Source organism: Oxyura jamaicensis, chromosome 1, assembly GCF_011077185.1.
Source record: "Oxyura jamaicensis isolate SHBP4307 breed ruddy duck chromosome 1, BPBGC_Ojam_1.0, whole genome shotgun sequence".
NCBI classification, from domain to species: Eukaryota; Metazoa; Chordata; class Aves; order Anseriformes; family Anatidae; genus Oxyura; species Oxyura jamaicensis.
Window position 1 is genome coordinate 125,624,537 of NC_048893.1, and position 23,298 is coordinate 125,647,834.

General features: G+C 39.2%; 1 protein-coding gene across 3 annotated transcripts in view; it reads left to right on the top strand.

Moving 5' to 3' along the window:
- Positions 1–23,298, top strand: part of VEGFD (vascular endothelial growth factor D) — a 56,870-nt gene that overhangs the window by 16,756 nt on the left and 16,816 nt on the right. The window contains exon 1 of one of the 3 annotated variants that reach the window (XM_035327327.1): positions 9,847–10,508. The exons of the other annotated variants lie outside the window; for them this stretch is intronic. Coding sequence (XP_035183218.1) covers positions 10,419–10,508 — 90 coding nt within the window. The 5' untranslated portion in view covers positions 9,847–10,418. Of the gene's footprint in view, positions 1–9,846; positions 10,509–23,298 lie in introns of those variants that run through there. 3 annotated transcript variants of the gene reach the window in all.

Here is a 23,298-nt window from a genome sequence, read left to right on the forward strand (position 1 = left end):
GTGCCCTTTATTGTATTCAAAACAATGGTGGGTGGGGTGGTATGCATGCCAAATAAATATTCTCAACATGGAGTCCAGCTTGGAAGAAAGATTTGTAAGTAATCTGTTGAAATGCATCTACTATATTTGCTCTGGTCCCTCAATGTCAGAAGACAACTAAAATCCATAGTCACTGTTGATTGCATCATAGGTCATAGAAAATGACAGTCTGCACAAAACATTCTTAATTGCTTACATTTTCTGTTTCTGGTAGTTGCTTGGACTATCTGTGTAATGCTGACACGACCTCTCCCTGAGTCCAAGAAACTCATGCCCAAATTGCTTCAGGCCAACACATCAGGCTAATATTTTTGAGCAGTTGGTTGAAACCAAGCTATATAGTAGTTGGCCAGGCATCTTGTCTGACCTCCACGTGATGTTCTTGTGCTTTTAAATCATAATTAACCATGATTTTTATGACTTTTTTTAACATCATTAACCTTAATGACTTATTTATTAGATCATAATTATGTGTATGGCATAACTTGGGACATGGCAGGAAGACACTTGTGCATGTTTGAGGAAGCAAAGCCTTCTTGGAGATTCCATAAAGCTCTGGGTGAGGGGAACCAGAGAATCCTCTTGCTACGGTCTTGTTCACTGATGAAGAGATCTCTGAAGTGAACTATTGCCAGAACCACGCCTGTGTGTTGTCTTGAAGTGAGCTAACTGGAGTGATCTAACACAGGGCCAGGGAGCAGAGCAATCATGAACCAGGGAAGAGGAGCAGAGGTTCCACACTCAGAGTCTCTTTACTACCTCTCTTTTATATTTAATGATCTTATTCCTGAAGAATATTCTGTCAAACATAAACCATCACAAGAACAAGACTTGAAGATTTAGGTACAGAAAGAAGATCACGTAATTTTTTTTTTCAGTGTTTTAAATCTTGTCAAAAATTTTATATTTTCAGCTACCTTTATCTAGCCTGCTACAGGAGTGATGGATTCCTAGAAGATTTTAGATTCTTTAGGTTTAATTTCTTTTGGACTTATGTCTTTTTTTTTTTTTTTTTTTCTCCCCATTTTTGTACTTTTAGTAAGTAAGCATTATTTCAAATTCTAAATTGTGTTAAATTTTTATGTTATAAATTTGCCTATCAAATTTCTTCACTGCATTTAAAGATTAACCTAGCAGTTTATATAAATTTAACAATATTTCATCATTTTACTTGTCTCTTGTCTTTTCCTATTTATTTTTTTTTAATTTTCTTTTAAAGAACATAAAATTGCTTTCCAACCCTCCTAAGCCTAGACATTTTTTTTTTATTAACTGCCTTGCCAAAAGACTGGGCTAGAGGCTTAAGTTCATAGTGTATTCATCAAATGCCATCAACAAAGTATTTCTTAAACGGATGAGGAGGTCTGAATTTAACTCAGAGCTGTTGTGACATTGTAAAATACTCTTTGTAAAATCTCATGTTTTGCATGGCCAAGTAAACTCATCTACTGCAGAACGCCATGACTGGTAGGTGATACTTCAGGCTTTTTGTGTTATCTGCAGAATCTTACACTTGTACAGCTGGTAGCAGAGCAGGGTAACAGTAGTCAGGGGTTTGATGCTCAAAAAAATAAAAAATAAAAATAAAAATGTGTGTTTATGTTAAAGTAGGTCTGAAAACAGTAGACAAAAAGGTGAAAGAAAGTTGGGGCACTCTCTGTGCCTCTTCAGGATTCTTCCTGTCCTTTGAGAAGTCTTGATGGTACCTGGTTTTCTGAATCCAGGTCTCGATAATGGGAAATTAGAGATAAATAGATAATTTCTGTAGGTCACTGACCAGATGATGATGGATATGAAGTGTTAATTTGACCATGGTTCAACAGGCAGATTGAGCTGGAGTAGAACTATCAATTTGGGTATAAAAATCTACACAAAAGCCACTTGGCAGGCCATCTTTTATTGCATTTTCAATAGGAAATGGAAGGTGAGATTAAAAAACTATTTTTATGTCAGTATACATTATCGACAGCAATAGGAAGTAATAAAGACAGGAAGCTTTTTTTTTTTTTTTTAAAAAAAAAAAAGAGTAGAAGTACTTTTGTGTTTTAAGTGTGAAAAAAATCATCCTGTTAGAGCCAAAGATGAACTTTGTAATATATACACCTCAAAGTATACATTTACTTCTCTAAACATCCTCAAGAGAGAGATCATTAATTCTTCACTGCTGACGTCAGGGAGCTGATTTATCCTTTTATTGGCCTAGTGTTTGTGAATATTAAGGGAGTTAAACCAGAAGTAAATAATAAACATTTCATCCCCAAACTTTAAGTTGCACCAGATGGATTTTATTTTCAGGTTACCGAGTGTGACTGTAAATGTGCCCTCAACTTGATACAAATCCTGAGATTAACTTGTGGGGGCTCTGCTGTCATTGTAAACCACTATGTGCATGTTCTCAGGGTGCAAGGTCAGTTACGATGATCCCTGTACTTGTTTTCAGACCATCTATTATATATGTTTATATTACTTCAAGGATGTTGCTTCAGGGTGTCACAAAGTAAGCAGGGAAATCACTTGTAGAAAATAAATCTATAAACCCTTCTATTGGCACCTTCTTGCTGTCATACCTCCCAAAAACTAACTTCATTTTGTCTAGGACTTGTAGCAAAATTTGCTCCTTCTGAACCTCCATGCTTCTACTCCTCTGTATGTTCTCTCTCATCTATTATTTGCTCTTATTTGTGAAAATGTCTGTATTAGCAGTGGGGTCTTAATTTGTGAGAAATGCTGGGTGAAAATAGTTGTTCTGCTGTATTTTTACTGCTAAAAGATCCTGGAAAAAACTGCTTTGTTTTTGATGAAGACAGGAAGAGGCAGAGAGGGGGTATTAGGCAGCATTAAGCTATTTGTTTTTATGGCTTGGCATCTTTTAAGACTTCTTTGAGTTTCTTGCTGGCCTAGAGAGGCAGGGATGTTGTCACTCTCGACATATCTAGTGGGTCAAGAGTTTGGGACTTGTGCACAGAAAATGTTCCCAAGGGGTTGTTTCTGCTTATTCCAAGGCATCACCTCCTTGACTGGACAACAGAATTAGGCAGGTGTTTCAATTTGAGGTATTTTATATTACTTTTGACTAAGAACGTTTCTTTTTGACTGGATAAAATTAAAATGTCCAGAAAAAAAGGACAATGGCTAATTTATGCTTTAGGTCAATATGATCAGTTGGGAAACCATATATATATATCCATATATTAGATTAAGCCATGGCTTCAGTTTCACTGACTGCTTATGTTGGCAAAGTCTAGCCTGTTGTCTGAAATGCAAAGATGAAATTAATCTTGCATTTCCTACTTTTCTCACAAAGGCTGCTTACCTCAAAGAATTGTCATGATGAGTTGGGTGGAGCTCTCCAGGAGCACTTGAAGGTTATTTTGTGGTAAGGCCACTTCAGAAAATAACCTTGTATGAATTTGGCTTCAACTGACAAGGTCTGTAACATGTATTTCTGCTTCAGTCTCTGAGAATGTAACAGTCACTAGATTAAATGAGACATTTTCTCATCTAATTGATGCATTGTGATGCAAATGTGGTCATAAGAAGGATGTGTCAGTCTTCACGATGTCTTGAAGATGCTCTGCTGCCACCATCTAGCTTGCAGCCACTTCAGTTTTATTGCCATAGGACTCTACTGTGCTGGATGAGCAAATGGAAAGTTTTAAAGTACAGGCTGCGTTGTTTCTATTCCATGTGGAAATATTTAACATTTTGTTCTGACTGAAGAGTCAGCTGATGCTACCTTGTACTCAACTGCACTAGAGACTTTTTCCTGGTGTGCAGGAGGAGCAGATAAGGTTCTTTCACTTACTCAAGACATTTCCCAGAGTTTGAAAGTTTAAAGATGTTGATGTCACCTGTAGTCACATCTTTCTCTTGAGAAACTCTAGGCTAGATATGCATAATACAACAAATGTCTATTCAGTTATACAAGTTGGTGCAAGCTGTGCATACCCTTAAGACCAAGGATGATTTAGCAACAGTGATGTTCATACTGGAGATAATGACTGTTACCATTTTCTTCTATATAAGTACACAAGAGTTCATCTATTTTTGCTCACAATCCAGCCAGGATTCATCCGTCTAGATACTCATTGTGTTTTGCAGTTATACCTCACTTGTCTATTGCTTCAGATTAAAGATAGATAGATATTGAACTATTGACTTTGAATTCATCCTCTTGGTATCTGCCTCCTTTCTTGGCTTTGTGAGCATTTTTAGGCACCTTACTTGTAAAGTTAGGGATCCTTTGATGTACTCAAACCCCCCTGTCAGTGAACATTTCTCAGTCAATTTGGAGTCACAACCCTTGTTACGATAGGTTTAAAGGATGGCATTTGCTCCCTGGTTAGAGCTCTACCTCTTTTTCCCTTCTCCCCTCACTCCTTCCTCTTTATTTTCTTTTCCTTTCTTCTCCTTAACCTTCAGAACTCTTTTACCTTCCTTTTTAGCTTGCCTCACTCTTTTACAGAAAAAATAGTGAGGACTTAGAGTAAGTCACAAGATAAATCAGGGGTTGTGAATGCTATTACATGCCTCTGTAATTAAAGTCTGATTATTGTTCCAGTTGTGCCCTCATTAACAGTTATGTAAATACAGAAGGACGTGGAGACAAGCCAAACTCCTGTTGTTGTAGATACTGGGTTGCAGGAATTCAGAGATAAATTAGGCTCTCTGGGTTAGGGACAATGTAGTTTAGGTTCCTTAGAAGTTGGAGTTACACAAACAGACACCAAGGAAACATCGATTTCTTCATACTTTGGCTAGGTAAAGCTGTCAGCCATCATAGCAACCATGCCCACTATGAAGTTATAAATGTGAACTAGAAAAGGGTGACAAGGCAGCCATGCCCTATGCGAGGCTGGGGTAGAGACTTTCAAAGACAGAGCAGTTTAAAGGTCACACAGAAGCTCAGGCCCAAATGTCTGTGGTTTTCATCTGCCTGGTGTTGACATCTCTCCTGCTGCTGCATGCAGTTAACAGCAGAGTCCCTCCTCCAAGCTAGGCCTCGGCGTGACGTGTTGGAGAACCGAACCCATGGTTATTGTGGTGTGCGTTAGTTAAATCTGAGAGCGTGTCTGCCCTTCAGCCACGGGTGTGTTTGCAGCTTGTGTAGGCATTCCCTAGCGACCTTTAATCTAGCTAGATTGGCTATTGATAGTGGTTTAGCCACCTTAGCCTGGAGCACAGTGGATGCCCAACGCCCAGTTACGCGGCCCACTTTTCAGGCAGGTTTTTCAGCCTGCACCGAGCTCCAGGTTCACAGCAGCAAGGAGCTGACGAAGCTGTCTAACTGAGGGATAGCTAAAGAGTAACCTCACGAGGTGCCACACTGGTGTGTGGGGCTGGTCCTGGGGCTGCCCGATGGGCACTGTCCCACCACCACACTAGCACAGCTTCAGCAACACCTAGCCATGAATTTGGCTATTAGATTTTGTGTGTTTTTCTATCAGCCCAGCTTAGCTTTTAGTGTGATGTCCTGAACACTGGTATTTGGCAGAAATTCCAGTAGCTATTATATTAAACTTTGCTTTATTTAAGCATATTGTTAATAACTACTTAACACTTTATAATTAATTTAGTAATTTGCACTAAGTCAGTGGCCTCAAATTTCTGCATCATGAGTGTTATATTAAATATAAGTTAGATTCTTTTTTGCAGTATTTGGGATAATTGATCCATTTTTTCTTTTTCTGTGTAATTTTCAAGAAAACAAAAGTTCCTCTGTGTAAGGATTATTTAGAGGAAACGTACAGATCTGCTCATAGAATCATCTTACAAATACTTACTTAATGACCTTCACTGGGAATTATATTAGTTCCACGAACATTACTCCATGCTGAGACTTGAAGCTTTGCAGAGTTCTCAAGTGCAAAGTAGTGGAATAAAACGGTATTTGAAGTAAAGGCAATGAATTGCCTTTATTGATCTCCAATTTAAATTTTGCTATCTGAGATTGATCGATTAAATTGGAGTTATTTAGGACATATCCTCACAAATGTTATGTTATCTGAGTATTCCTATTGATTTGTGGTTTACTCTTGTGTTAAAAGATCTAAAGTACCTTTTTTGTGTGTGTTTTGCTGCATTTCTCCCAGTGAAGATATTTTTGGGGTGTTTCCCTAGTTGTTTTGTCTGGCAAATAGTGACACAGGTCTGGACCTATCTGCAGGTATGCTATTTTGAGATAACAAAAGGAATTTATTTTATCAGATGAAAGAATTTCAGCTTAAAGAATATGGGTTGTTCAGTATTGACAATAAATTCTTCTGTTCTTTGGGTATGCAAGCATGCAATAAATAAGCTAAATATGTTTGTTTGCTTGTTTTTTGTTTGTTTGTTTGTTTTGTCTAAAGCCTAAATACAGAACCTGCTATGCAACTCAATAAGCAGTTCTGATAAGTAAGCTGTATTTGGTCTGCATATTCTATCTTACAAATTAGAGGAAAGTATCAGTAAAATATGATCAGTCTGTTTACAAGTATATGTACCTTATTTTTTATTTATTTATGTTCTCTTCCATCAAAAAAAATAAAATATGACAATCAGTGAATCGGGGTTTCTGTGGCATGTATGTGAAACTGTTACTTTGTAATTAAGACTCATATGCTTGCTTACAATAATATTGAATAAATAATATATAGTGTTTATAGATAGAGATTTAAACTTGTGTTCATAAGTATTGTTCATTCATTTGAGACTTCAGCACTGATCAATATTTGAAATAGACTAAACCAAATATTTTAAGTTTTTCCTGCAAAGAGCTTACTGGTTGCCATAGTATGAAACAACTGCTAAGCCACAAGTGATAAACTATGAAGTCTCATTTCATTTAACAGAATTTAGCTTTGTTGGTGTCAATGGAGCTGTATATTCAGCTACCAAAGTGCAGTAATGCAAATAGTCATGTAAAATTTATTGAAGTACTTCATTCTACAGTGCTAGCTTTAAAAAAAATGCAGAGCAGAGCCATGCACAGAACTAAGCATGTGGTTTTACAATAGCAAATGGAGATAAAAACAAAAGTTAGTAGTGCTAGTAGTGTTCGTTTGTGTTTAGATAGTAAAAGAAAACATAGGTCATAGTCCTAAGAGGCATCTGGTCGGACAGCAAGTTTGTTCACTGCTCTTGCAGGCAACCTGCAGTGTAATCTCAAAATACTTCTGAGTTAGCATTAGAGAACTATTTACGTTGTTATCAGTGCAGCAGCAGGCATGAAAAATTGTTAGAAAAGTGTGTGAAGAGTAGACTTCAGATGGTGCTGGAGAGAGCCCTTATTCACATCCCAAATTGGAGAGGAGAGACAGGAGGAATAGGGGCTGCAGGGCAGATGGTAAACGGAAGCTGTTCCCAAAAGTCCATCATCAGAGTTGCTCTGCTGTCCTAACAACTGTTTTCTCTTGCTTTGCCTGTGCTTTCACTAACATCCTTGAGCTAGGTTTGAAGTCCAGGTGGTTAGCAAAAGGTGTCTTTGTGTCTGAGCCCTAAGGGAGAGATTAAGTATTGTGTATCTTCTGCCTGCAGCATCTAACTTGCTCTTTTAAATGGATTTGGTTCAGTGCCAGAGGTTCAGTTCAGTATTCCTGCCAAAAAGCCCACTGAAGCCAGAGCTGGGCAGACTTTTGTGATGAACATTTTGCTTCCAGAAAGATGTAATTTTGGTCTTTCCAAATGTTTTTGTGATTCAGAATTAAATTTGGTAAATAGCAGTGATGAAGTAAAACACAAACAAAACATTATTGAGGTGTTTCCCTACAGTGTTTCCAAAACAAACAGCCTTGATTTTCTAGTGCTAGTTTGTTAACAGTCCCTGAAGTAGGTTTTGTGGGTCCCACAAGGGTGGAAAGGCCATTGCCATTCTCACCGTGAGGCTGAGGCTGTGAGAGCCCTTGGGTTTTTATCGCTTCCTGTTTTGATTTAAAGCAGAGAGCTGAGCTGTGCTCTCATTCTCAGACGTGCTTTCCTTACTGTTTTGCAGAACATACCACCACAAGGCCTTTTCACTCGCCATCCCTCCAAGCCCTTTCACCTCCTATAAGCAGTTAAACACCCACTGGGATGCAGGAGGAATTTCACAGCTGGTGTTCAAGACCCTCCGTGCTGCTGCTGGGTTGTCCCTTGCTTCTGCCACCTTACGAAGCAGAGTAGTGATGCTGTGCGAGGGCACCATCCAGAAGCAGCCTGACTAGCAGCTGGAAGGAAAGCTTGCTCTAGGTACCTGGTCTGGCTGAAGAAAAGGTGAAACTTTGCACCAGCCCTTCCAGGGGAACAGAGAAGCTCATCCGTGAACCATGCTGGAGACAGGGTGTGTAAGTAATACCCCGGTGACCAGGCTTAAGGGCACAAAGGATGTATTGCTTCTTGACTGTGTTGTGAATCTGGATCTGTGTTCAATTAATGATCCCCATAAATGAGAGAAGCTTGGAGGCAGATACCCCCTACAGATAACTACAGGTCAATAGAGAGTTATTATCATGCAGTCCTGACCTTGTAGTGACTGTTTTGGGTTTAGTCCCTTGAGCTGAAGCAGTGTGCTCAAGGCTAAGGAGCATTCATTTTGTTCCACAGGGTTTCAGTTCCTGCAAGCAGATGGCTATCGGCATCAGAAGGGAAATGGGGAAATTGGATGAGGTCAGAGTGACCATACATAAGAGATAACATGCTTCTTTGAAATGATGAATGAAATAGTTGATGTCTTTCAATGGCAGACTACGGCATTGACACAGAATATCCCTGGTGGCGTGGGGCTGGTGAAACTTCATGAACACAGCTGGAAGTGTGGTGGGGGGCAAGGTGAGAGGGGGAGAAGCAGAGAAACTTTCTCACGTAGCTCTGAGAGTGAAACTCCTGCTGTACTTACACGAACCAGTGCAGGGTAGGTGGGCTAAGAAGCCACCAGCTAGAAAAAAGGGAGAATAAATTGCTTTCACAAAACAAATGGTGAAAGACAACACTAAAAATTATACAGCCGCATATATGTTTTAAAAACATAATGGCACAGGTAACTGACAACAACTGGAGAAAACGGATTCAAATAATTTTCTCTCAGACATCCACTTGTCCATGAAAACTTAGGAAGAAATTATGCAACCTTACTGATAGAAACAGAAATGTGGCTTATATCTAAGAGAGCTACTGCTTGGAAGTCAAAGGTAGGAAAGCAGCGCTGTGAAATATTAGCTACCAGACTGTTTTATGGTAACAACTGTAGCTCTGCAAACCCTAAGCTGCGTGGGAGTGGAGCTAGTCTCCTGAATATAAAATATTACATGAGTACAGCAATAAAGATTTAACATGTGTAATTATCAGAGCCTTTGTCTATGTTATAAATTTAAATGCTTGTTATCTATTTTGGTTTTAAACTGTGGAAAAGTGCAGAGAAAATTCAAGCAGATCTTTTTATTTTGGGGCAGAAAGAGAGATTCTATTCTGCTGAAATTTTTTTTTTTTTTAAATATATATTCCTTTTATATCTGTAGCTTCCTGAACTTTCATTAAAAAATTCAAAATTCTGTGTGTTTTTAAAGATAATTTTAAACTTTCCTCTTAAAAATCTATCCAGAAAACCCTATGCCACATAAAAAAAAAAAAAAAAAGGTCTTTCTTTCTCTTTTCCTTTCTCTCCCTCTCTTTTTTTTAAAAGAAAAAACTTAAAATCTGTGTGCTGGATAAGAAAAGTGTGCTGAAGTTTCATGTTTCAGGTAATCTTCTTTAAAATAATGGGAGTCTAGATTGCATCAGTTAGTTTAAAAACTGCTGTGCTATTGGTAGGGACAAAATGGGATTAGAGCCAAAATTTGACTGTGTTACTGCCAAAGTCTGTATCAGATTTAAGACACATGCTTCTGCAAGCTTCCATGAAGGTTGTGAAAAAAGTTTTAATACAGAGTTGGATTACAGCTCTCTAGCTCAAAACATTGGCCATTACACTGCCATCTGAAAAGGCTGCTGTAACACGGAGCACAGAATAGAGCAGATTTCTGCAGTTTTCTGGACCACAGATGGATTTTGAATACCTCTTTGTGCCTTGATGGAAGATATATTAACTTCATTAACTGGAATCCAAACCTGATCACTTGTGAGAGTGTATGTGTATACACACACAGATAGAAATCTATTTAAACCCTTATCATGATTTTCTTTCAAGTGCATCTACAATCTACTCTAAGAAATTGCATTGTCTAGGTGAATTGTTCAAAATAATTGTTTAGAAGAGTAAAGAGCTAGATACTTGCTCTTGTATTTTGGAATCTTCTGCAAGTTTATGACAGAAAAACTGGAATCTTTCCTTGTCTGCATTGGTGATAGAGAAATGCATTTCAAAAGAGACGCCTCTAGCTGTATGACAACGACTGCGTAGTAACCTGTGGATTTTAAACATCAGAATGTACAAACCGTGGGCAACTGTGAATATTTTCATAGTTTCTTTTCTGCATTTGCTACAAGGATCTGAGTATGAGAATGGATCTGTGAAGGTAGGTGATCTCTTTATTGGCATTGCCAGAATTATATAAATTTCTTGTGCAAGCTGGTGAGCTTCTTGCTATTTTGGTGTTTGTTTTTGTTTTTTTTTTTTTTTTTTTTTTTTTTTGTTTTTGTTTTATTTTGTCTGTTTTGTTTTGTTGTGTGTGCTTTTGTATGTGTGTTTGTGTGATTGTTCAGTTGCATGGATATTTAGCAGCCATAGAGGAAAGAGAAACTATATAGAAGTTAAATATGTATTAATTGTTTATTACTTTATTATTTTTACTAGCTGTTATTAATTACTTTAATATACTTTGTTCTTTTATTAAACTTTGAGTATCAGTCATGCAAGGCAAAAGGAAAATACAAAAAAAAAAAAAAAGCACAAGTCAGAGCACTTGGGATACTTTTTAAATGCACTTTTTAATTTCATGTATTTATGATTTCAGAAGTAAGAACACTGCTGTTGAAAATTTTCCTCTAAAAACACTTGTTCGTCAGTTGCTTACTTGTTTACAAGAAATCTGAGAAAAGTTTTTCTTTTGTCTTACTAGGAAATGTTGTCCAAGACTTTAAAATAAGCAGCAACTAGTAATAATAGAGCACATTCAACCTTTATTCTGAATGCAATACATGCAAGAAAATTTAAGCTGAAGTTTCACCTTGAGAGTATGATTTTTTTATGTCTAATTTTCTGAGAAAATGTGAGAACAGCCAGGACAATCATTTAGAAAAATCAGTACAAAAGCTGGAACAAGATTCTGCATGTGTAGTGTGTCCAAAAATGATTAATTCAGTGTGTGGTCCAGAACAAATTATTTGTTTCTCACTGACAGAGCAAAACAAGCTAATAGTTTTGTTTTCACTTCAAAAAACCTGCTTGCAAGAGATGACCACACACTATTCCGTGAACTGCACTGCATGTTGACCTGAGGTTTAGAAAAGAAAGGCTAAATTATGTACTTAATTGCAGATTTCTGTTGCCAGCACAAGAAGTTAGCAGTGGTGAGCAATGTGTTTTCAGGATGACTAATGGCTAAAGCCTTTGCCTGCTCACCATTCACAAGCTTTTAATTTACAACCTTTGCTATCAAGACTTGGAAGGCATGAAGACCAGTGCAATAATTCTCATATACATTGCCTTCATTCTTGTATACATTGCACTGCATGACAAGTCACTGTTTACTCACATGTAGGAATCTCTTTACTTAAATCAGAAAGCACTTTCTAATATAGAATACTAACCACTGTATAATTGGCAATGATGATAATTCTGCCCTCATGTGGAACATAAGTTTATTCAGCTTGTTAGCAAATCGCTAGTTAGTTAAGAGCCTTTTAATTAAATTTTGAAACCATATCCATTTTGCCCTGCATACATACAAGAGCTCTTCTTGCTAATTTAAACTGGTTTATAGTTTATTGACTGTGATGACATTGCCTAGCCAACATATGCGTATTTATAATTGTTTTCATTGTAATTTGTGATTACCAAAAGGAAAAGACTGATTGTTTGTTTGTTTGTTTTTCTTCCTGCTTGTTCTGGCTCTTTCTGAAAGATCTTTGGCTAAGCTGGTGATTATTTTTATTTTAATGTTTAACATAGTGCATTAGATTTCTGGGTTGTTTTAGCATTTATGTCATGTGGGCTTTTGTGCATGTGTGTATGTGAGTACACCCCACAGAAAGTCCTTCATGTTACAGTGCTTCATGGTACACAGGGTTATCTGTATTCTCACCAACTGCGTTTCAGATTTTACTTGCAGAACACAGAAGTAATGTATCGTAGTAACCTATCATATCTTATCTTTTAAAAGTTCTTTAAGATCAACAGTAATATTGCCAGTATATAAACCACAAGGTCAGGATGTAGGTATTAATCACAATTAATGAGGCATAGAAAGCCTCCCCCCTCTATCGTTGTTAGAGCAGACCAGGTAACTAAGCTCAACCCAGGATACTTGAAGTTTTAAACCTGCTGATGGACTAAACTATCAGGTGGTGTCAGAGTGGTATCACATGATAGAGTTTCCGGGGGGGGGTGGGGGGGGGGGAGGGGTAAGCATTTAAATACTGTCTTTACCCCTGCCACAGTGATCCTCAATAATGCTGTGAAGGTTAAAAAGCTTATTTACAAGCTGCTGTAATTCAGAGAGTATCTCTGGTGTGCTTGACTTTTCCTAACCCTTCAGGAACACCATACTCTTCTGGGTACAGGACTTTCTTTTGTTCCCCACGTGTACACCAAACCCAGTCATTCCCTGCTTACCAGACCCCAGTTCTTCCCTCCTGTCTTCATTTTTGTCCTGTTCCAGTACCAGCATCAGTGGCTCCCAGCACATATTCCTGGACCTCCCTGGATTAAGGTCAGTTTCCCTACCAGGATCCCCTTTGCCCTCTCCTTGTGCCACCTTCCTTCCCACTCACCTACCCCTGGGCTGGGATAGCCTCCTCCTCCCTCAGACCCTCAGGAGGTCAGTCTCAATTTCTCAGTGACAGTCTCAGTGCCCTGCTGAACCCATCTTGACTGATCATGGTTCCCCTCTTCCATCCCTAGCTTCTAGCTTTGTTTTCGTGGTCAGGACTTCTTGCCTTTCCCTTTTCCTGACCCCAGTTTCTAGTTTGTATCACCCCAGATGCTCTCAAGCTCCTTGGGTAGGTCTTGCACTCTTCTGCCAATGTTCCTCTTCCCTCTCCACTTTAAATCTGACATCTTCCTACCCCATGTTGCCTGGCCCCTGGAGGAGCCTGAGGGAGAGCAATGGTGTTGTCCCAGCTCTCAGCTCTGTGGGCTGCTCCTGTGCTGGTCTGCATCCTTGTCCTGCTTAGCTCCAGGCTGGAGTTTGGTCAGCACAAGCCCCATCTGCAGAGTTTAGCTACTAACCTCTGGCAAGTCTCTGCTGAGCATCCGTGAGCTGTTGCTATTACATTTGGGTGGATATTTATAGAGAGTGCAGGAGGCACATCTGTGCCAACAAAGCTTCCTTGGGTGTCAAAACTTCACATTTGTTATCCACCACAAGGATATGCTGGACATTTGCAAAGACAAAATTGCCAGAAAAGGCTTTTGCACAGTTATAGAAGGAGCTTCATCCTTAACTGTGAGCAAACCATTCTGACCGGACAGAAAATCATAGGATCACAGAGTAATCACAGAGTGGTTTGGGTTGGAAGGGACCATACAGATCATCTAATTCCAACCCTCCTGCCATGGGCAGGGACATGTTCCACTAAGTCAAAAAGTTATTAAAATCATTTAGAAGCAGACATCTGGCACGGAAAGTTTCAGCTTGAACACTGAATGTCTGGCGATGTTATAACCAACTGGAAGCAGTCTCATGATGGGAAGCAGTAGGCAGCTCAGCCTGGGGCAGGGCAATCGTGCAGGTATCAGACACAACTCCTCAGCTGAACTCACGTCAACATTGGCAGTAATCCCTCTATGTCACACTCCAGTTATTTGATTCAGGTTGCCAGTCTGACATACTAAATCCTTAGTGAACAATTACATTTCCACATGGGTTTTCTGACGTCTAAACATTTTTTTTTTTCATCATGAAATGCTTAAAAATGCCTTGTTGAAGTGTTGTCCTGCCAGTCTCTTACATTATTAAATCCCACAGCTAAAGAACCACAAACTTAACTGTCGCTGTTCCTGTTCCCCCCCCTCTCCGCCCCCCCAAACACCTTTTTCCTCTCCCTTGTAGCAATGACAGACATAGGCTACTTTTTTTTTTTTTTTTTTTTTTTTCCAGAATTTTAAAATTAGATACAAAGACGTATGTCCTATATTCATCAGAGCCGAGGTGACTTTTGCCAGGAAAAGCCCCAATGGTCTGTCAGACCTACTTCTGTCTTCCAGCACTAAAGCTGTCTCTCTAATGAGGACACAGAGTCCTGCCCACTGAGTGTGTGAGTTTCAATGCCCCCTGCCCTGTTCTAGCCCTTATGTTATTTATTATGGGGAAGGCAAAAGAAAATAATGCCCAAGTTATAACAAACTCAGAGCTTTCTCTTTTTGCAGAGGTCTTCTCCCTGTAACAAAGTCTCCTTTGGTTCATTAGACAGAATCCCACAGCCGATAGGCCTGGGGAGTATCACTGAACTCAAAAGACAGAGGGGGTAGATAAGCTCAGCCCTGGAGCCAGCTGCTCTCTGCTACATGCACACCTTTTCCACAGCTAATAACGTTTTTTATCTCCGCACCAAATATTGATACAGGCTTAAAAAAACATTTTTGTTCTGATGGGTCTTAGATTCAACAGTCTCATATTGCCACTGGGAGCTGGACAGAGGCAGAAGCCCTTTGCTGCTGCACAGTCCTTGGCTACTGCCCTGCTCTGCTGAAGGCGAGAACAAAACAGCACTTGCCCACAATTGTTGTTCCCTGGAGCACCTTAGTGGAGATGCCTTGCCCTCGGGCAGGCATGGAGGTACTGGAGGGCCATCACACCATGAGCTGAAGGAATCAGGAAGCTCTGCATCTCTTCCTTCCTGAAGCCAGCTGCAGTCTGTGCAACCACAACAGCTCTGCAAAGAAACCTGAGCAAGTCTTAGCAGAGCAGGGAGTAAGCTTTTGTCTCTGATTATCACTGACTCTGTTTCTCAGATAGTCAGATCTATGCAGCTCTCTAGTAACAGCTTGCAAATGCTGCTCAGCTTCTAGAAAAGTTATATTCTAACAGTTCTTTTATCTCATAGATTCTCTTCCTCAAAGGCAGCTCCTGGAAGTACAGTCAGCTGCTCAGCAGCTAGAAAAAACTCAATGAAGATTGTTGGAAACAATTTCTCTCTTTAAATTAGACTTTTCATCCTTACATCCAGCTTCCTTTCAAAGTTAACAAACTTTGAAATAATGATTATGAAATTGTGGTTTTCATAAGTGTTTTCTTATTGTCTCTGCTGCTCTTGATTCTCTGTGATTACAACCTCTGATAGGCATGATGAGCCAAAAACATGTGAAAATGTACTTGCAGCATTCCTGCAGAAATGTTTGCCTGTGCTTTTCCTTCAGGACTGGGAAACTATCAGGGAGGTTGTGGGGATAGCCAATTTGTTCTGACTTATCTGCTACTGACTGAAGAAGCTATAGTGAGGGATAAGACAACAACCCTGTGTATTGCCATGCCACGCGGCATCCATCCTTGGCTCTTATCAGCTGGGAAAGGAAATTACAAGCACACTGCTGCTTTATCCAGCTCACACTCATGAGAAAAATCCCTCCCAGCTGCTGTTCCAGTCCAGTCCATCTCAGATGGGATTGTAATGTCTGTGTATAGAGCACAGTGCTGAAAAATGCACCAGGCTGTTTAGATTAATCAGATTCAGCATTTGAGAAATTCAGTCCATTATTCAGCAGTTTGAAATGAAGACAGCACTAATTAAACTTTGACATCAGTCATGGCTCACATCTGGAGCTCTGTAAAGTCCAGGGGAAGCAGGAAGGCAGGTTCAGAGGGCTGTGGAGGACCTTCTGTTAACTCACGATCACAGAGCAATCAGGGCAAGCAATCAGCTCAGGTTCAGCAAGTGTTGCTTGTCTGAGGGCAGTTTGCTTTGGCTTGCTTGTGCTTTCTCCCCCACAGGGATTTGCCTTGTTTCACTGATGTGGTGGTATTGATGCAGCTCCCACAGCAGGCAAACAGGGATAGGAGAAGAATAACCTGCTTGGAAAAGGTTCAAAATCTGGCTTATAAAAATCTCTACTGGTGTGGCTGCAAGTTTTGTTCTGGTCACTAATGTCCCTACTCAGATCTGAGTAAGGTTTGGTGGTGTCTTATCTTCTGTCTTCCTGCCTGGGAAAAATAACTAAGGTACTGTTGTTGTAGATGATAACTCTTTTTATTCTTATTCATTAAGAATTTGTACAGTACTTTTTATCATTATCACTGATAAAAATGATTAGGGTCGGTGTTTCTTTTAGACCTTTCTCACAGGGCAAGTAAGTCCAGTTACAAAACTGACCATTACAGTTTCCTGGGCTTGACTTTGAGATGTAGTCCCAAACTGACTGCACAGCTGGGGTAAGAAGTGACCAGAGTTATTATGCTGCAAGGAGGTAAACCTGATATGATACATTTCCTAATGAAAACCTTATAAGTCTCACTATGTGCCGGTCACTTAGAAAACTTTCCACCTGCTCCCTGCTTCCCCAGTACATTGTACAAATCTTCATAATTCTTGTTGAGACCTGGGGAATGGGGACAAAACTCTGTCTGCCCCCATGACAGCTGCAGAGACCCCATTTGCCCATGGGAAGACCAAGCAGAATTCGTTGTTTTCTTGAATATCTCTGTGAAACATCTATATTTGGGCTTCTGTATCAGTGAATAGTAGAACTATTCAGCATGGTATTTTAGTTTACCTACATTAACAAAAAATAACATTCTGAAGGATATCTGCATATTTGTTTTATTTATACCCCAGATCTGACCTAAAGGGTATGACCATTCAGCCAGTGGCAGAATGCCACCTAGGCTTCTTACTGTTTTGGCAGAATGGCATTTAGAAAAACTGGGGCACATGTTTGAACACATAGGATTTGGTGACCCAGTGTGGGCACCGCATGGGTTTGGAAAGGGGTGATTATTCTGCTTATTATCAGGTCAGGATGGCTTTGCCAGAACCACGTTTTTTAGACCAGAAGCATGCTGAGTTAGTTTTGAGAACTCATTGTCACTACTGTGCAGTCACTATTTGCATGCTGTTGGGAAAGGAATCATATCTGAGTCGTGTTAAATTACAAGAAAGTTGCATCATGTTGCTGTATCATATGTCACATTGCACACAGTGAATGTGCCATACAAACAGGCAAAACTTTTCACTTTAATTAGCAATGTGACTCAGAAACCATGTTAGGATACTTTCCTCAACTGCTAGGGAAATATTACTTAAGAAAAATTACAATTCCAGGAAAATGTGTGCATGTGATTGGGGTAACATAAGTTCACTCAGTACTGGCAATGGCTCTGCTTTGTGAAGTGACATTTGGAAATCCGGCCGTACAATTGGCTAGTCATACTTCCAAAACATTTGTTGAAGTGTCTTGGGGCAAAACCAGAAACCAATGAAAGCACTAACTGAAAGAACCTTCAACACATTAAAAATATTTTCAAATATTAAAAGGATATATAGTCATCTGATTTCATCCAATTCTCTATTACTGAGACATTCCAAAATCACTGTCCAAGCCCTAGTGATTTCCAATGACAAATATTAAAAGAAAGTGACTACAGCCTGGACACGCTCTTTGTAAACACCTGCAATATGCTATTTTTGACATGTGTACTGTGTCACTGTTTTAGACAAGCATTGTATATGATGAAGTAAGAGCTTATGTAATGTCTCTAGCTGTGCTCTGTGTTGAGCATCGTGTCTGCCTGAACACATTGCGGCTATGCCAGAGGATACAATCAAGCACAGAAGTAGAGCTTGAGAAAACATACTGCAGGATTCCCATAGCTATCAGTAGCATTTGGGATATACCAGGCAGTTACCAGCCTGGGCATTTATGACAATCCCTATCTGTCCTTTCACTGACCAAGCAAATATACTTTGCATGATTAACACAGGAGGGGCCCAAAGGCAAAGTCTCAACATAGATAACCAGGCTTGAAAAGGAAGAAACTCCACACCACGGTAGACCTATTTATTTTTTTCATCTATCCATCTTGTTTTTCCATCACTGCCAACAAGATGAGGCATAGTGAATGCTGTTATCTTCAAAAGCATACTTTAGCTGCTGTGAGGGAGTTTCCCATGAGAGCCAAAAGACCTGGCTGTGGGAAGGAAGATTTTTTTGATGAGACTTGGAGCTGATTCTAAAAATATTTGCTGGCTGAAAAACAAACAAACAAACAAACACCACAACACCCATTTTAATAAAAAAGATCTATATGGCCAAAAGTATATAGTTGTGAGAAATATTCTGATACGTTATCAGTTTCTGATTGTTTAGACATATAAAAGAAATTAAATAATCTGAGATTCATGGTTTCACTTCCAAGTCTTGTAACATGCTGCTGTTTTCACTTCTTTGCTTTGAGTATTTAGTTTCACTCAAACCAAATGTTCAGAGTAAAACAACCAAAATGTCTCATGTCTGAGGATTTTGATAATGTAATCACACTACTAAAGTGCAAGAAGTCTGATTTGTTTGCTGTAGCATCAGAAAAGATATATTCTAATTGAAAAGGCCATTCAAAATATAAAACAGCTGTTCTCCTGAAGACACAGGGTAGATAATATGATTTACTTGTGAAAGCATATCATTCTCTGCTAAATTATAAGCTGTTTATCACCACCTTGACTGCTAATCTTAGGAAATGGGTAATCAAGTCTCCTGTTTTCACAGAGAGTGAGGCGAGAGCCTGGAGAAGAGTCTGGAGGGAACTTTTTAACGTGCTAAACAGCAACGTTGGAGCAGTCTAGAAGTTGCTTCTCCAGTTTTGGGTCTTGGCCAAATGATGTGCTGACAAAGTGTTATCAGAAGAGACCCTCAAATATCATTTCGTTATCAGTGAGAAATATGACTCTCTCAGATGATTGTTTCCATCGGTCCCCTGCTCCCTCATAAAACACCAGATAAAACTATCAGTTTTACCACTTTATGTTTCCCCCCAAACCACATATAATGTAACTGTCAGTCCTTCTTTCTGTGCTCTGGCCATTTGCTGCTGCTCTTCTTTACAGGACAGGGAGCTATACTGTTTCTCTTTCAGCAGCACTGACACACTAGACCTTGTGGGATGACTGGATTGATCACATGGTCACCCTTTTCTGAGAGGAAGTATGGTCAAGACAAATACTCTCTAACTCAGACAGCAGAGAGGTGTCTCCTAGGCTTTGAATGGGGGAAGCAAAACTTGTTTTTCTGCCTGCTTTCCAAACTTTGAGCTCCAGCTGGGCAAGCAGGCACTGGTGAGGGTAGAGAGGTGACCTGCAGGCTTTCCACCCAGAGGACCATTTTCTGCTCCTCGAGCAAAGCAGGAGTAGCTGTCTGGGCATTGCAGCTAGAAGATGCATTTTTGACACATGAATATTTTTGCTTGTGTGAGTTATGTGGAGTACTCTCTGATGCAGTTGCAGAAAATACTATAGCAGTGGACACATCTGAATAGCTGAGAGTATTAGCAGTCACATCAAGGCCTCAATTTGCTGAGAGGGCTTTTGTGCAGAAAAAAAAGTTGCCCCAGTCCTCAAGCCCCGACCAGACAACTTTTCTGACTATCATATAACTATGTCTAATGCAATACTAGTTTCTCAACTGTAATGCAGTCCCTAGTAATTTTGTATTTGGGGAAAGACTTGGTCATTTCCAACCTCTTAAAAAGTTGCGTTTTTTTCGCAATCTACTCAGACAATATAGTTGGAGTCTTTCAACACAATTTCCTCTAAAGAAAGAACTTTTTAAAAAGTGGAAGCTAGAAGTCAGCCTCACTGGACCAACACTTGACTTTACCATAAGCTACATGTCCCTCCAGATTATTGATGCTGTAACTGGAATGACAACCCAGGTGAGTGTCCAGTCTGAGAGAGCTTGATTTTTTTTTTTTTTTTTTTTCCTGAGTATTAGAACAGATTTAAGTTTTTGTTTAAATAGTCTCCATCTGAAGGTGGAATGAAGTACTGAAAGCCCCTGAAGCTTCATCCATGTTTCTGATAAAGATGGAAGAGCCTGTAAATGTCAGTGAGAAATCCCATGAGAATCCTATTTGTTTTAGGGAAGAATATTAGTAGGAAGTCAAAATATCTCATTGTTTTGTCTTTATGAGGTCATATTCATTATAATTAAAAATAGCTTATTTGTGCAGTAATAATGCATAGATAATCATGAGCCCAGAGGGGATACTGTCAGGGATGGTATTACATATATCAAAAGTTCATAGCTGACAGAGAATCAAAGTTCTGATTTTAGAGGAGCTGTTGAAAACATTTTATTTTTTTTCTTCTCAGAAATGAAATACAACAGTGATGATAAAATTAGTGCAAGCTATTATATGTCAGACATGGTAAAGTTAAACTCCCCATGCTAGATGTTTAAAAGCTGAGGCAGTTGCTTCTTGATAAGGCTGTAAGTTACTCGTGCAAATCTGATGCATTCAAGCTGCAGAAGAGTTTCACAATTTTATTGTCTGTTATGCAACACCAAATAATACAAGATGCTGTAAAATTGACAATATCTGTTATGATAAATTTGACACTGGTTGGACCCCTGCTATCTCAAAATCATGGCCTATGACTCTAAGCATTATTTTCTGTGTTTTCTTGGTAACCCCTTTGGATAAATGCCTTCCTCTGTTTTCTCTTTTCTTCTCCTTTGGTTGTAGTCACCATGTTAGGGATTGTCTCTTTATTTTGTGTTTATACCCAAGCCCCATACTGCTGGAAACCACAATAATGCTAGAAATAGTTACTAAAAATGATGCAAATCATCAAAAGGAGTTCCTCTTACTTCAGAGATTACATGGAAGCTTGTCAGCTTCATCAGGGAAATGCTCAAACGATGACTTCGGGCACCATCTTTGTGTTGACTCTGAAATAGAAGGAACTGGGCTGTGTTCTTGCCAAGAGAGAGTAAGATTTTTTCACAAGAACTCGCTTTGAGCGTAGAGATTCCTTGGTCAGATCAGCTAACAAACTACACTATGAACCACAGCATGGCTTTGAGGCAGGGCATGAGGTGCAGTCCTCCATCCAGGAAACTGGCAGTCCTTGTCTTTAGCCAGTCCCAGCTCCTTTAGGCCTTGGTGCAGTTGCATCATCTGGTTGCATGAAGTCTTTGTGACTGCTTTTGAACTACATGTGGCTGCTACTGCTGCATCAAGCACATGGCACTCGCATAAAGCTTCAAAATGTTCTCATTTGCTGCCAGCACTCTTTGTCGATGTCCAAGTGCCCTCACTTTGTGATGAAACATCCCCCACTAAATTTGTTAATTTTGAAAGATTTAGTTTGAACTTAGCTTAAACCTGCTTGGCAATGTTTGTAATACAATGGCATTAAGAGAATCATAATTCTTTGTTATGCACCTAAAAGCTGCTTTGGTTGGCAAGATAAAGTTCTTACCTTCTTTTTATTGTTTAACTGCTGAGAAGATGGATCATAAAACAGTGCAAGGTTATTGAGAGGTTCCTTAATCATTTGTCCTGGCTCCAGACATAGTGATAATGTTGAAGCTGTCCATTGGTATTTGTGCAGCACTTGTCACAATATTATCTGTGACCCTAAATCAGAAAAAAAAATATGTTCTCTTTCAGAAGAGCTGTTACACATGTATAGCTTTGAGCAGAGGTTTATGTCCGACCGTGGATAAGGACTGCTGGGGCTGAGGCTAAAATAAAGTGTTTTAGACATCTGTGTAAGCTTTAGGAATGTCTTTCTTGAGTCTGTGAGTGTGCCTGAGTACAAAGTGAAATGCAAGTAGAACTTTCCTCAGAGCATGCAATATATGGATTTAATAAACCTTTATTTTTGCCTTGTCATACATGCAAAATATTATTCACTATTATTATTATTATTATTCTGTTTTCTTAAATAAAAATACTTATAGTTACTGAACTTGAAAATAATTAATCTGGGGTCCTAGGCATGTGTTTGTGTAAATTTTTGAGTAAATTTAGGACTTCAGTAGGCCTTCCTATCACTATTGCATTCTACACATCTTTTCTCTGTCGTTCAAAATACCTCCAGGAGATCGTGAATGGGCCAAATACAGCATTAATGAAAAGATCATCTGTGACGTGCTAGAAGGAGTGAAATGTAAAAATGAATTGTGTTCTGCTGGCTCACTCAGACATCAGTTTGAAATGTGTAGGGTACTTTTTCCTTAAGCAAGAAACCTAGGAGCTTGTCAAGCATGGAGAAAAGGTGCAAACTGTTGAGTGGCAACAGCTGATAGGAGCTTGACAATACTAATTGTCAAGAAGGGGTACAGTTTGAGCAGTGCAGACTAATTGTGAAATTCTGCATCTGTACAACATGACACGCAAGACAAATGTTTGACTATTATAAGTCAACAAGGTAATGGACTCTGTCTGATTTAAACCATCTTCCAAGGTGGGAAAGGCCACTGAATATACCACTGCTCTTTCTCTTGTTTCTTTCCAATGCTAACTACTTTTAGAGTTCTCTGGCGTCTGAGATTGCTAGGAAGAAGATAGATAGTCCATTATGGTTTCTTTTGGAAGGACAGAAGTTGTAATTATCCAAAAATCACAATGCTAACCCACGTTATCATTTCCTGATGTCAATGATATTGCTTGTATTCCAAATGCAGGAAAATAGATATTCCTCTTTGAACTGAAGAAAGTTTTGGAACATATGGCAGGTTCCTCTCATGAAAAACAGAAAAAAAAGATTTGAGTACAAATCAGATTTTTATCTTTGGGCATGGAATTCATTGTGATGCTTTGAAAAATGATATTAAATGTAGCAACAAGATGAAGAGATAAGAATGAACTACTTAAACCTACTATACTGCTTTGTTTTGTTATTTGGTATTGATGAGTTCTAAGCAAACATTTATTGTAGGCAATAGCATTATGTACTTGGTTTACTATGGGGTATACATTTATGGTTAGTAAAATTTTGTGACATTTTGAGATTTCCAGTGATATGGTTCCAAAGATATATATATATATTTCTTTTTGGGATCGTGTAAAGAACGTTGTCCTGGCCCTTTTTCAATAGCTCCTCTGTTTTCTTTCTCTCTCAAACGTTAATGGAAATGTTAAGCTTTTGGGGACCAGATATATTCATTTTGCCAACTATGTGAGCAATGCTAAGTGCAGTGAAGTCCTG